General features: G+C 33.2%; 1 protein-coding gene across 2 annotated transcripts in view; it reads right to left on the bottom strand.

Annotated features, from left to right (window-relative positions):
• The window catches only part of mle (dosage compensation regulator mle), a 144,925-nt gene that overhangs the window by 46,518 nt on the left and 83,381 nt on the right, over window positions 1–15,026 (bottom strand). For both annotated transcript variants that reach the window (XM_085811245.1, XM_085811246.1), the window contains 4 exons: window positions 10,878–10,981; window positions 9,361–9,459; window positions 2,385–2,594; window positions 2,012–2,085 (listed from right to left, as the gene is read on the bottom strand). In XM_085811245.1, the coding sequence (XP_085667371.1) occupies window positions 2,012–2,085; window positions 2,385–2,594; window positions 9,361–9,459; window positions 10,878–10,981 (487 nt within the window). The remainder of the gene's footprint in view (window positions 1–2,011; window positions 2,086–2,384; window positions 2,595–9,360; window positions 9,460–10,877; window positions 10,982–15,026) is intronic.

Below are 15,026 nucleotides of genomic sequence, written 5' to 3'. Positions count from 1 at the left end.
ATTCTACGAAGAAGTTCAGGTTGTCTGTTCAAGCTAAGCAGAGAAATTTTGTAATTTTCCACTGAAAACAAACGTTTTATTATAAATGTAGTTAACAGAAGTATAATCTTCTTCTTCTCTTTCATGTACTAAAAGCATGTACTTTTATTATGAATCTAATTATCAGCAATATAAATTTATGTTTACATTATTTACGAAGTGATTAATTTATGAAAGAAACTTACTAGTTTTAAATTAGCAACAGTCCTTTTAATTCCTCATTTTAATTCGGTTATGTGCCCTTGCTGTCTAAAACTATGAATGTAAATTGCATCATCTAAAAACTAATCCACATTATGTCATCTTATTAATCCTGAAATGTGGTTAGCATGTGTCCAATCACCATTCAAAATTTAAACAAAGAGATCAACTCTATGTATAACCTTTACTAAAATGTGCACTCACTTTCACAAGTATGCGTGTCCTAAAAAATTATTCATCAAGAAATAAAATTATGTGGTGTCTTTAAAGGTCAACACATAACTGGCATTTGGTCACCACATCACTGCGGTGTTTGTCTGCAAGTTCTAAGTCTTTTTAAGTCTTAGCAGTGAATAGGTTAATGATTGTATTTAATTTCTAATATTTTGAATCAAATATGGGAAAAATATGAAAAAACAAATTACATAAGAATTCGAGAGGAAATATTTATCGTGAATGTTATTTAATCCCAGTGCTAAAAACATTTATATTGAATAGTTACATTATATTACTGTTTACAGCACTGTTGGTTTCTATTATAATAATGAGCAGAATTTCTTCTAAGTGGTGGATAAAATAAAGAAAACTGTATCTGTTTTATCCAGATGCTATATACACAAATTCTGTAAAAAAAATCATATCCAGGTATATCAAAGTTTTCTGTTCCACCACTCTCCATTAAGCCCCATACCCATTCAATGGATTCCATATGAGCAGAAGTATTATGATCCTAATAGTCAAACTAGAGGTTCCTTATTATTTTAACTTCAATGTTTTACAAGTTTTCGAAAAATTTAATAAATTATTCATGTTTTCTGCTTTCCTTTACAACTTCCATGAACATCTGAACATCACCAATTTTCTATAAAGCATTTTTACTAAATAGCACTCATCTAACTACCAGAAGAAATCACTAAACAAACCTTGCTGTGGTAGTTGTTATTTTATTTTTCAGGTTTCACATTGAAACTTTCACTCATTTTTCCAGTTTTGTTCAGTTCAAAATCCTTATTATACAAAAGTCTTAATAAAAGACTATCAGTACATACCTCCTAATTATTTAGTCAATGACTACCTCATTAGTCATATTTAACTGTTGCTTTGGCCAATTTATAAATGAACATTCATAGTATAAGCAGTATATAAATCTCAAAAGCAATGATGAAGGACATTTTGAATCCCTCAAAACACTGCTTTAACAGAGCTATTTTTTGCAATAAAGATAAGTTACACGACCTCTACTAACTTGATTACAGATATACCACCATATTATGACCATTTGAATACTGCTTTTTCAGTGGTAGGGTTACACATCATTTTCTATCATACAGATCGGATGCATAATTGCATGATTTGCCAGTTGCACATTTTGTTAAAAATAATGTAAGGGAATAATCTTCTACTGATGGCAATTTCCTACTCCAAACATGCAACTTTCATAAGAAAAACTAAATATAAAAGGTTGCTGAAAATCTTTATATGGTTAAATTGGCAATCAATGGCAAAAAATCACAATTTTACAGTACTTGCCGTTTCAAAGACAATATAATACATAAGAACCAAAATGTATATATAAAAACACTTCAAATTAGTTTCCTACTTTTATGCACATAATAATATTCTCATATTTTGTTTAACCATCATTACTTAATATTATATAAATCAACATATATCTGTTCATTTTAATCCACCTGTAATTTCTAATGACATAAAATTCAATAGTATAATATAAAAAAGAAAACCAATTAAATAGGAAAAAATTAATACATACTTGCATGAATCAATGACATAAACTACATCATTAATAGTGATACTTGTTTCTGCAATGTTTGTGGCTAAAATTATCTAAAAAATAAAATATTAAAAAACACCAATTTGAAAACTCTAATAAAAATATTTTAATTTACACAAAAAAACACAGTAATACTACTTTCTTTATTTCAAAAAATTAAAAGAAAAAAGGGGGAAAGGAAAAAAAAAAAACAAAAAAAAAAACAAGAAAGAAAAGAGGGGAAGAGTACAGACAGAAAAAGAGAAATTGCTTTTATATTTTGATAATTCAAAGCAAAACACAAAACTGCTCCCCAAAATTATAGTAATAAGTAAAAATATGTCCCATTTTTGAATAAGTAACTAAATCATACCTTTGTAACACCGCTAGGAACAGGTTCAAATACCCTGTGCTGATCTTCCCTTGGAACTTGAGAATGCAAAGGTAAAATGCAATACTGAGGTGTGCCAAAAGTTGGATGTTGTTGAAGGTGACGCATTAAAGCAAATATAAGATTCCAGCCAGGAAGAAAGACTAAAACAGCTCCTGGTACATTCAAACCTTTAATATATGACAGCAGGGCCTAGTTATTACCAAAAAAAAAAAAAATTATAACAAAACATAGCAAATGTGCACATGCACCCACATATTATAGTTTTTTCAAAAGTTTTTATTTCAAAAGAAGTTTAAAAAGAAGTTTATATTTCAAAAGCTCTATAAGACCAGCTCTTGTCCCGAACAGCTTTATGTTTTATACACTTTACTACACTTGAGGTAAATTAATTTGGCAAGGATGAAAAATTAACTTCAAATATTCAACAGGCGGTTCTCCACTGTATATGCGATACATTTATCAAAATGCAAATTATATACATTATTAAACAGCATATACTTTGGGAAGAAGCTATTAATAACAAATATCTGCCGAATATGATTTATACTGTAAATGAGGTTTGTAATCAAAATGACTTTGCTGCCAGAAGATGTTGTTTTCTTCATAAAGATTTTCTATAGGAAAATTAGCTGTGTGTTAACAGCTTTGCAGAAATTAATATCACAGGACTTGTTTATACAAAACAAATTTTAAAACTGGGAGTGACAAATTCTTTAGAGATGAAACATGGCAGAGAATTCAGCAATGCAAATAACCATTCAGCAATGCAGGGTATAGCATTAACACTACAGTACAATAGAACAGCCAGTGCTATTGAATATAGTATTGCAAAGGTAACTGCCAGATCTTTAGGTCCCTGTGAGCACAGCCAGCATAAGTTTTTAAAATATTCTGAACTTATTGTTCTTCTGAAGAAATGCACAAAAACATCTCACTGCCAATTATTTATGTATATGGAAGTCAATAGCAGATGGTAATTGAAACATTTTATGAACAGACAGCATGTCTTCTTTAATGCAAAATTTGGGCTTTTTTGCACTCAGTAGTTAATGTTACTGTGCAAAATTATAGGATTTGGACAACTAAAAATTAAAGTTCATAGAAAACAAGCCTCTTCATTTCTTCAAAATCTCAAGTCAAATCAAAAGTCAATCCAACTTTATAACAATACTTCGCCTTTTTGGAGAAACTAATCCTCTAGGTTTGAAAATTTCTTTAACATAATATTTTCATTGAGCATCATTCATTCCCTTATTTAATTTATAATATATTTATTGTAATTTTTTTTATTTGCTATGGAAACTTGCAAAGATTTTTTGTGTCTGTAAAGTAGCATTTCTCAAACTTACAAGAATTCAGAGAGACAGAAAAGTAAACATTAAAATACAGTGAAATACCCCATATGATGCTCATGAAACCTTGCTGGAAATTAAAAGGGCACAAATAAAACAGCATTAAACATGACAATTAGGAAACAAACAAACAATTAGGAAATAAATAACCATGAAATAAATAATGCATTATAATGTATACCATGTATCCAAATCTTTCCATCTCTCTTGCTTCCAAATATCCTAATGTCTCTACAGTGGCGCCCGAATTAAAAAGGGTGTTGGATGAGGATTCTCCACACCCAGGATTTGGCAATTAGGTTCCCTAAAAACCCCAGTCGCCCTTCAAAAAGGGGAGTATATAAGGTATTTCTCCCGCTTTCCTAGCGTGGCTTCGTGGTGTAGTGGTTCTGCACGCTGGGCCGGTATTCCAGAGGTGCGCGGTTCGATTCCTGGCGGAGGCGTTGCCTTTTTTTTATCTCTTCTGCTTCCAAAAAAATAACCTACATACATACGTTACAAAATAACATAATATACAGTTAAAAGAGGAATTGAAAAAATAACTATTTTGTCTGTATCACTCGATCCTGATTAAAAAGTTTTAGGGAAAACGCTTTTTCTTTTTTTGCAGCCAACTTTCCTAATTTCCGTTTGCGGCTAGTGTTAATTTCTTTTCAGCAGCTTTTATACAATCCATTGATACTTTTCATTTTCTTCTTTATTTTCTGCAATGTTTAATTGCTTTTTTTTTTTTTTTTTAAGAGATAAAAAAAAGGAGGAGCGAGAATCTAACTCTTCTTTGTACAGTTTATGAGCAGTCCTTAAATTTTTACATAGAGTTTTGTGTACTGGAGAATGCAAGTGGTTATCCATATGTCCGACAGATGGCGCCAGCAGCAATCGCTGAAATTATTGAAGTCAATTCTCGTTTGACAGTTGTTTGCTCTTCTTTGATTCGATATTCGTACGCATCTAGTTCCGCCTTTCCACATAAGCCCCACCTACTTCGCCTTGATGTAAAACATTGTATTTCGCGATCTCTAACATGATGATTTTTTTTTTTTTTTTTTACAAAGAAAAGAGGGAGAGAGCGTGTCCTCCGTTTACCCCCCCCCACACACACACACATTTGCTGGTCGCGATATCTCAACGGTTCTACATCGATCTCAGAAACAGCCTGGGTGACGTTCAAAAACCCAAAAAACTTTCATGACTGTATATAAACCCTGCTAGTACACAGAGAGTTAGTAGTATTGAGAGTGTGCTTCATCGTGAAGGCGAGAGTGTGTGTCTCATCTAGCGAGTAAGTCCGTGCGGAGTCGATCGAGTTGACAGCCGGGCAGCAAGCGCCGAGTGCACCGTAGGATTCTGTTAGTGTATCGCGGTTAGTGCATCGTCAAGTGCATTGCGAGCTGTAGCGTGAGAGTCTCGAGAGTACGTGGAGTTTCGAGAACGACCAAGCAGAGTTGGGAGCTATACTCTGGTGCTTCGCAGGAAGCTGTCTCCACCGTTATTGCCTGACAGTGTGAAGGTTGTGTCGCTGATTGTTCCAGCGTGTTTATAGTAGATCATCGACGACTGTAAAACGTGTTTTGGAGCTGTCCTGATTGATACTGGCCAATAAAGTGTGTTTTGATACTTCATCAAGTGTCGTCGTTATTCACTCCAAATCCACACGAACCCCGTACGAACGTGAAGGAAGAAAATAACGTAACAACTGGTGTCAGAAGAAAGAAAAACCATAACAACTGATGTCAGAAGTGGGATTTGTGAGTGAATGCCAGTGACCCGCCTGCAGAGAAAAGACATGGCGGAAGAAATGAAGAGTTCGATGGACATTTTAGCCGAGATAAAAGCCGAATATGTTACGATGAGGGCTGAGATGAAGGCTGAAATGAAAGCCAGACTGGCTGAGATAAAAGCCGGATATGATGAGATAAAAGCTGAACATAAAGAGATGACAACTGAGATCAAAGCCGGACTAGAAAAGTAGAAAGGCCGACGAGAAGAGATAAATGGCGGCCAAGAAAATGTGCGAGAGCAACTCCAACAGCTGAAAGTGGAGCTTACAGAAGAAACTGGAGGCATAAAAGAGGATGTGGAAATGAGAGAAGTGGCATCTGAAGAATGAAAGTACGAAGAAAAGAAGGAAGTACCTAATGGATTGGCTGAGAGAGATCAAGAAATTAAGGATGAAACATCTAACAGAATTAAAGGAAAGCAACAAAAAATGAAGAAATAAAAGACGGGAAAGAAGCTTTTAACTCACAAAAGCCTGAAGTGGAAGAAAGTGAAAATACGACTGTTAAGTTCGTCAAAAATGATTAGTGAGGTTACGAAGTCGCAGTTATCAAGTATTGAACCATCTGAAAGAGCATATGATGCAGAGATGGGAGAATGTGATGTACAACTTACGCAGAGTGCTCCAGTATTGCAAGGAAATTCGCCCACTTTGCAAACTATGTGTGCGTCTCATAGTGCAAGTTTTACAGGGAAGGACTTGATTCTAAACGCAGATACTTGCGCTTGTAAAGGATCAGATTCTATTCACGACCCTGGTCGAAACATCGGAACTGGTTCCCATGAAACGGAGGAAAATAAGCATCTATCAATTGCTAAAAATACTGAGGTGAACTGTATGCCTGGTGAGAATGAACTACAGAATAATGAACAAACTGTTTCAGATCTTCCTGTGGATTATAAGTCTGAAAGGACTGAATCTTCATACTGTGATATGCAAAACAGAAATGCATCTGAACTGCAGTGGAAAAGTATTTGACCTAGGTATAAATTAATGAAAAGACTGAGACTGAAGTTCATTATGAACTTTAATTTGTATAATTTAAAATTGTTATAGGTTTAATTTATGTATATAGCTTGTACATAGTGTAAATATTTGTTTCTTTAGTTTTTATTTATTTATACAGTCAAAAGTCGCTAATTCGGACACCCATAATCCGGACCTCAAAGCTAAAAACTTTCTGCGCATGCGCCGCGTTGGCACAGGCGTTTTACGCGTGCGCGTAAGACCTTGACTACTGCGCATGTGCGTGTGCGCAAGTGCAGAATACGTTTTCGCCTGCGCGTTTAATGTATAATGGATGGTGTAAGCTAAAATTATCTAATTATCTATTTCAGTTAATGTTAATGATTGCGTTGTTCCTTAATCTTCGAATTGGATCCCGCTTATTATTTTTTGCAGAGTGTAAGAGCAATTTTATAAAAGTAAACTTGAACTTTCGATTATGTCAAATAGAATTTCCGATGCTGGAACTTCCAAAGGATCTACAAAATGAAAGTATGTTTCGATGTCCAACAAACAAAAAGTGGAATTGCTGCAAAAAATGGATGAAGACATGAAGAATGTGACAGAGAAGTTAGTGAAAACGAAAAAATTTCGATTGACAAGTTAGTCGGTATTCTCGGCACAGCAATTAACGGGATTTGAACAGCGGGACTTTGTAACTAACAAGAAATTATGTCTGTTTATAGAATTAAAGAGAAAGTATTATCACATAAAATGAAGCAACTCAAACAACTTACATTGAAAGAAATGTTTAATAAAATAAAAAAATAATTATTAAGCTTTTTTTTTTTTTTTTTTTTTTTTTTTTTTTTTTTTTTGTAAATTTTGATACCCTTTAGATCATAATTGTTCTTTATTTCATAAATTACGGTTTCATATTTTTAATTTTAGAATTTCTGCATGCCATCTTACGAGATTTAAACTGATGATCTATAATCTGGAATAGCCGAAGTCCCGACGAGTCCGGATTAACGACTTTTGACTGTACCTTACGTTTGTTTCATTACATTTTGTTTGTATCGAATTTGGTTTCTGACCAAGGGTTGTACTGCACGGGACGTGCAGTCCTTGGGAGGGGGCAGTGTTACGAAATGTCCAGGCACGGGTAACATAGCTTCCCCTCAAGAAGTTTTAGGGTTGCCATAAAATGGCAAGGGAAGACAGGGTTGCCACATTTGACAACAAAATTGGCGATGTGTCATGGACGAATGGCACATCGCCAATTTTGTCTAATTCTTACTGATTTAGCCCGGAATGTTCTCAAACACCAGCCAAAAGCTATATAAAGCCTGCTGGTACGCGGAAAGTTAGTAGTATTGAGAGTGTGCTTCATCGTGAGGGCGAGAGTTTGTGTCTCATCTAGCAAGTCAGTCCATGCAGAGTCGATCGAGTTGACAGCCGGGCAGTGAGTGCCGAGTGGGTCGCGGCTAGTGCATCGTTGAGAGAGCGTGTTGAGCTCCGGGAACGACTGAACGGAACAGTCGGGAGCTGTAGCGTGGAGAGTCTCAAGAGTATGTGGAGTTCCGAGAACGACCAAGCAGAGTCGGGAGCTGTACTCTGGTGCTTCGCAGGAAGCTGCCTACACCGTTATTGCCTGACAGTGTGAAGGTTGTGTCGCTGATTGTTCCAGCATGTTTATAGTATAGTAGATCATTGACGACTGTAAAATGTGTTTTGGAGCTGTCCTGACTGATACCGGTCAATAAAGTGTGTTTTGATACTTTATCAAGTGTCGTTGTTATTCACTCCAAATCCATATGAACCTCGTACGAACGTGAAGGAAGAAAATAACGTAACAACTGGTGTCAGAAGAAAGAAAAATCGTAACAACCAGTTACCCGCCTGCCTAGAAAAGCCATGGCGGAGGAAACGAAGACTCTGATGGACTTCTTAGCCACGATGAGGGCTGAGATGAAAGCCAGGTACATCATCTCTTTATATCCGACTAAAATGTCCATCAAACTCTTCATCTCCTCTGCAGGCGGGTCACAGACATTCATACATTGTATCATTGCAGCCTTTCTCGGCTACGTCCCTTCGGTCCTTAGGAAATACATGACAACGAAATAAATAATGTATTATAATATATACCATGTATCCAAAAACGTTTGCACCGCTCCGCTGGAGTGAAAAGTGAAAATCAAATGGAAGCTGTCAGACACCCTGGTGGGATGACTTCAGATGTTGACATTCCCGTCCACAGTGCAGTCAGTGCAGAGTTGAACGGCATGTTGGCCATGTCTGTACAAACTACAATGCTGAAGTGAGCACGAGAGGGTCGATGGATGGAGGAAATTATTTGGTTTTTATTTCTCACTGAAAGCTAAGGCACAATCTTTTTTGATGCCTGATAACTGAAATTCTAATTTACCTTTCAGTTTACTAACACAGACAACTATATATATGCATACAAATAAGCATTTAATTTTTTGCATTGAGTTTGGTTCTGAAAGCCTTGATTTCTCGATGGGCAGAGTCATTTAAGTGACATCCTACACCTTCTTGTTTAGTCATGAAACAATTCTCAGTTGCAGAACATTACATTAATAATGTTTAGTTTTATTTTCAAACTTCAGTTGAAATCTGAATAATTTCCTAAAAACTTCATAATTTATGGATACCATGTAGATGCGCATCATTTGTATGCTTTCATTATTAAGGTCAGTTAGTATACTAACTCTGAGGTTTACAATCATGTTGAAAACTATCACTCAATTTGGGGAATTGTCATAAATCAATAATTATATTAATCAGAAATTCATTAAATGGATCTTATTATATAATCAAATGCAGAAAATGCTTCATTTTGCTAACTTACTTCAATTAACTCAAAAGATAATTCCTTTTCACTTAGTGATGCCATAGCTTGCTTAGTGCTAGGAGTATAATCAGGTCCAATTACTTTGTTCAAATTTTCCTAACACAAGAGAAAAGCACATTGCATAACCAGCACTTAATAAAAAGTTAGTGATAAAAAATAAACTGATATGGTATAAATTTAAAAGTAATTTTTGTTTGACATTTAATAGAGTTCAAATTAATATCACCAAAATAGTACTTAAGATGTTGTTAAGTTACGTCAAAGTTTAACAAATAAATAGAAATTGATAGCTACATCACAAAATAAAAATTGGGACAAATTAAAAAAATTATATAATTTCAGAAGAAATAAAATTTTTATATGAAAATAATAATTTTACTTATTCATTAATTTTGCAACAAGAAAGATTACTTTCATATTTTGATATTAAACAATTACATAGCAAATCCTTAACAAATTCCAGATGTTTTTGCCATCGAGTATTTGGAGAAATGAATTACAGCTAACTGCTAGATCAGTATAATAGCTAGAATTTTTACCAAAGAATTTTGGTACTGTTATTATCGTTGGTCTTTTTTTGGCAATAAATGAGACATCCTTATTATCACTTGAATATCTGATTTTTCATACTTTTTGGTGCAACTTTACTTGGTATCACATTTTATTGCTGAGCATGATTTTTGCACACTTTTAGTTAGTTTAGTTAAGTCTCAAATAGCACCTTGAGCAGCGGCTCTCAACCTTTTGACTAATGCGTACCATCTAATAACATAAAAACCCCCACTCTTGAACAAAGCTCAGATCGCATAAATTTATGAGTGTTAAAGAAAAAAACTCAATTAGTATGTAGGGGGTTTTAATTTTTGAATTTAATAGTTAACAATATTTTGCTTCTTTGCATACCACCTATATTCTCTTGTGTACCACCGGTTGAGAACCCCTGACCTAGAGGTATGTATAAATTTTAAAATGTCCCACAAATGGATCCAAAAGCTATAGCTATTTATAAGAAGTTTAGCATTTTTCCTATAGTAAAAACCCAATAAAATATCCACATGATGAATTTAAGTTCAGGTAAAGGAAACAACACATAATGGTGCAGCATTGTGTTGCTGACACAAACCCAAATTTCATATGAATAACTGATGAGAGTATATGTACTTTATTAACATGTTCCAGTTCATCTACATTTAGCATTGTGAGCCATTTATCAAATACTATAACAGAAAACTCAATATGTCATCAGAAAGAACAGATGATTAATGTAGTTATCTATCAGAAATTTTTGCATTTTGCTAATAAGAATAAAGATTAGAAGATAAATGGTAAAAATAGAACCTTAAATTGAAGAAATTTTATTTTCTAAGTGAAGGAATGATGTTTAGATTGTATATGATGAAAATGAATTAGTGGTTGTGATGGTGGTTGTTGCAATCAGGTATGGGGGGGCGGGGCTTTTTAAAAAGTTGTTAAAAACCAGTTTATAAAATAAGATGACTTCATAACTAGCTCACATCTGGTTCATCCGTATCAAGAGTTTCTTCGTCCCGTTTCTTCTTTCTAGTACTTGGTGGTGGAACAAAATTCAGCATCTGAATGCAGTCTTCCAAGAAATACTCTGAAATTTATTAGGTAAACCATCATATTACTACATTTTATCAAAGTGTTTTCATATTAAAACAAACAGCAGACAAAAATAAGATAAACAGATAGATTGGAAACATTTAAATAATTTTTAAGCAATACTATTTATTAATTAAATGGCAACTATGAATACAGACATATTTATTTACACTTTCCATTCAACCAGGATATAAAATTTCAAGAATGCTGTATCAAACTCATAACTTGTGTGTGATTTTTTTAATGTAACTAATTTTAGTTTTCTTAACAAACTCGTTTCATCTTATTCGTGAAATTATAGCAATCTAATAAAATATAGCAAAAATATAGCGTAAAATTATGGCAATCTAATCTGTTCTTAAAATTATAGCATTAATTTTTCACTCATAGTATCATTCTAAATGCTCAACTATTTTTTTCATCTAATGTTATCAAAATTACAGAAATATTTCAATAACAAAGGATAAAACCATACATCTTATGGGATTATCCTCACATATCAACAACCAAGAAAATATAAGTTTAGGAATTAATTGATAAAAAAGAATATGCATATAAAAATACAAAGTTTAAATACCTGCTTAAAATATAAAAAGTAATGACATAACATGTTAAAAACCAGTATGCTACTGTGCAATGTCAAGTCACACTAAAAATTCAAAGGTTGTGAAATGTACTATTATTAATGGATAATTTTTCATTTACAAGCATGCCAATAATTAATATTTAAATTCTCTTACCATCATACTCAATTTTATTTAAAGTGTTTTTCTCATTATCAGAAGAGTATATTTAGTCTTAATACTTAGTCTTAATTAAATCAATAATATTTTACAGTGAAAGCTTTCCTTTTGGGGAATATATTCATTTCTCTTATTCAGAAGATCTGCCAAAGACAGGAATGCATTCAGGAAGGATTTTGTAAGGAAAACATAATCTTGGTACAAAAATCACGAAAATGCTCATGCGGACAGCTTACACTGACTGCTTTCCATTTAAATTTATGCATTTAAAAAGTATTACACAATAATCTTGAAATTAAAACAGTTCAAAAATGTTACCTGAAACAAACAAGTTTCAGTTCAAGAGGGAAAAACTCATGCTCACTTATTATTGCCAGTTTCAAACATTGTATTATATAAAATGGTACAATTCCGTTTTAAGGACCGTAAAAATTCACCCAACTATTGTTGATCCTAATGCTGCCAAAAATAATTACGGCAACCCTAACACAAGAAAGGAAGCATAATAATATATAACTAAGATAATTGTTTTAATTTAGATGAAAAGTTAATTTCATATAATACATTGTTTTATTATTATAATCTATACTATTAATTTATATAAAAAAAGGCTAAACATGACTGAATGGATGCATGATAGTAAATAACTTTCTTTGGTTATTATTTTAGTTTAGATGAAAGGTTAATTTCACATCGTACAATTTTTTATTATTATAATTTATATAAAAAAAGGCTAAATATACGGTCTATCGGAAATACAGTCTGTCCATTTCTGGAATAAAACAAAATACAAATTTTTCTCACCATCAATAAACTTTGTTAAAATAATATAATTGCCATTATTATTAATGACTCCTTGCCAGTGTGAGGGCAATTTGTATATCCCATGTTTGAAAAATGATGCAACTTTTGATGCGAGAAATTGAGCTGGTGCTTGTTTAATATCTACTTCATTTTTGAATTTTTTGCCCTTCACAAAATTTTGTAAGGACAAAAACAAGTGACAGTCAGAGGGTGCTAAGTCCGGGAAATATGGCAGAATTTCCCAGCCTAGTTCTGCAATTTTTTGACGACTCCCCAAAGCAACATGTGGCCTGGCATGATCATCATGGAGTATGATGTCCTTCCTGTTGAAAATCGCTGGCATCTTTTCTTGGACTGTTTTCTTTAAATTGTCTAATTGCTGACAGTACTTCTTCGAATTGAGTTTTTTGTTTGGATTTAAAAGCTCATAATGTACTGGTCCTCGAATGGCTCACCATATACACAACATTATCCTTATTCAGGATCAAATTTCGTTTAGAGGTGGGAGGGCTAGGTTTTCTGGGTTCACAATATTCCCTTTCCCTTACTATGTTTCCGTGGGTGATCCACTTTTCATTCCCAGTTAATATCCAGTTCAAGAAGAGCTTCATTTTGTTTGGAGCAAGCAGAGATGTGCATATGACAAATCGATCATTCAAATTCTTCTGACTTAATTCATGTGGCACCCATCTAAAATATTTCCACACCAATCCAATCTTCCGAATATGGTTCGAAATGGTTTGCTGAGCTGAATTAACAGGAAACATTATACCTTGTTTCATACACTTTTCTGCACATGGAAATTAAGTACTTTTAAGGACCATTAATGAAAAAAATTAAGGACCTATGAGCAAATGGGAACTGAATAAATTCAATATAAAATATTATCCATGCCTGAACTTCACTTTTGTAATACTATCCTAACACTAAAATAGATCTGTAAGTAGGATGCATTATAATTAAACATAATTAACATAATTATTAATAAGTTTGAGAATAAAATAAACTTTATGAAATTTATCAAGTAGCTCATAATAGTTGGACAGTTTTCAAAGATAAGTGACACTTTATTAATGATTTAAGGTTCATGTTGATGCTTTGTATGCCTCATTTTGTCACATTCTTGCTCAGTCTAGAGGTTTAGTAAATAGCAGGTAGATTTTATGTCAAGTGGCATAGGTTAAAATGACAAGTAAAGTCATAATCAGTGTGATTCATAACAAAAGACTGGCTTTTGTCACCACTGATGCTTGCCTAGAGAGAGACTTGTTGATCAGAGGAAACCTGAAAGGCCCGATGCAGGAACAGTTGGCAGCTTTTGAAAGTTAGTTGGGCTCTGTCTGATGCAGTTAGCTTCCTGTAGAGTTCCAGAGGTTGTAACAGAGTTAATATTCTTTAAGGTTCCAGTAAGCCACTAAAGTAGCAGAGGTAATAAGCTGTTTTGTATTATTTCAAATCTCACTAAATGCACAGAATAAGTTTTAGATGAATTTTTACATTTTTGTGTTTTATCTTGTGACCACAGTAAGGATTAATAAAATGCAATAACTCGCTTTAATGTGCAGAGATTATTTTTAAAGGTAAGCATTAGTTATAAGTAATTAAATTCGATAGTTAGCTAATCTTAGTCATTATGAATTTACATGGCCACGATTAAATTTTTATTTTAAAATACATGTAATTTTTGACATTTATTCTTAAACAATATTAGGATAATTACACATTAAAAGTAGTTGTTGCTACAAAACATAAATGCTTTTTAGCAACAACACTCAACAAAATATTTATGCAATCTTTTTAATTTTAAGCCTTCCCAGACATTTTGGCTAATTTATATCGATTTCCTTCGCTTCTTTTCTAACAATTCAAAATTTGTCTCAACACGCAAACCAATGTTCTCACTAGTTTCTGTGTGCTTTATCTCCTAACTTGTCACCTCTCCACAATGTACCTATGACAGTTTACTTGATCTGGTAAAAGTTAAATAGTCCATAACTCCCCGACAGACATGAAGCAAATTATCACTAAGTAACTACATCACTAAGTCAGACACTTATCACTAAGTCAGACAAAGGTTTAAGTAAGGCTCTTATTTAAAAAGAACTTAAAATATAATGGCATGTTCTTATGCTAACAAAATCAATTACAGCTCGTGGTGATGTAATTTGAAAAGAAGAGTCAAATTCAAACTAAAAATGTGGACTAGTGGTCAAAGATTATACAACTGAATTTTAATTTAAACTGAATCAGTAACTAGCGCCATAACAAATTCAAATGTCGGCAGCGATAATACAAAGATGAATAGTTACAAATTATTCTGAGCTAACAAGAATTAATGCAAGGAGCAAGTGGAAGTCAAAAACTCCAAAACTGTATTAAACTTCAAAAACATCAGTTTAAAAACTATCTAAGTGATTTGTATTCTGATGAGGAAATACTAATGGAAAATTATAGTAAAGGCTGAAATTATTAGCAACTGGGTAATTTACATAA

This window comes from Stegodyphus dumicola, chromosome 2 (assembly GCF_044657685.1).
Source record: "Stegodyphus dumicola isolate Sdum_Otavi_A_Nest chromosome 2, ASM4465768v1".
In the NCBI taxonomy this organism is placed as follows: Eukaryota; Metazoa; Arthropoda; class Arachnida; order Araneae; family Eresidae; genus Stegodyphus; species Stegodyphus dumicola.
Note: the sequence above shows the minus strand (reverse complement) of the source record. Positions and strands in the feature narration are given on the sequence as shown.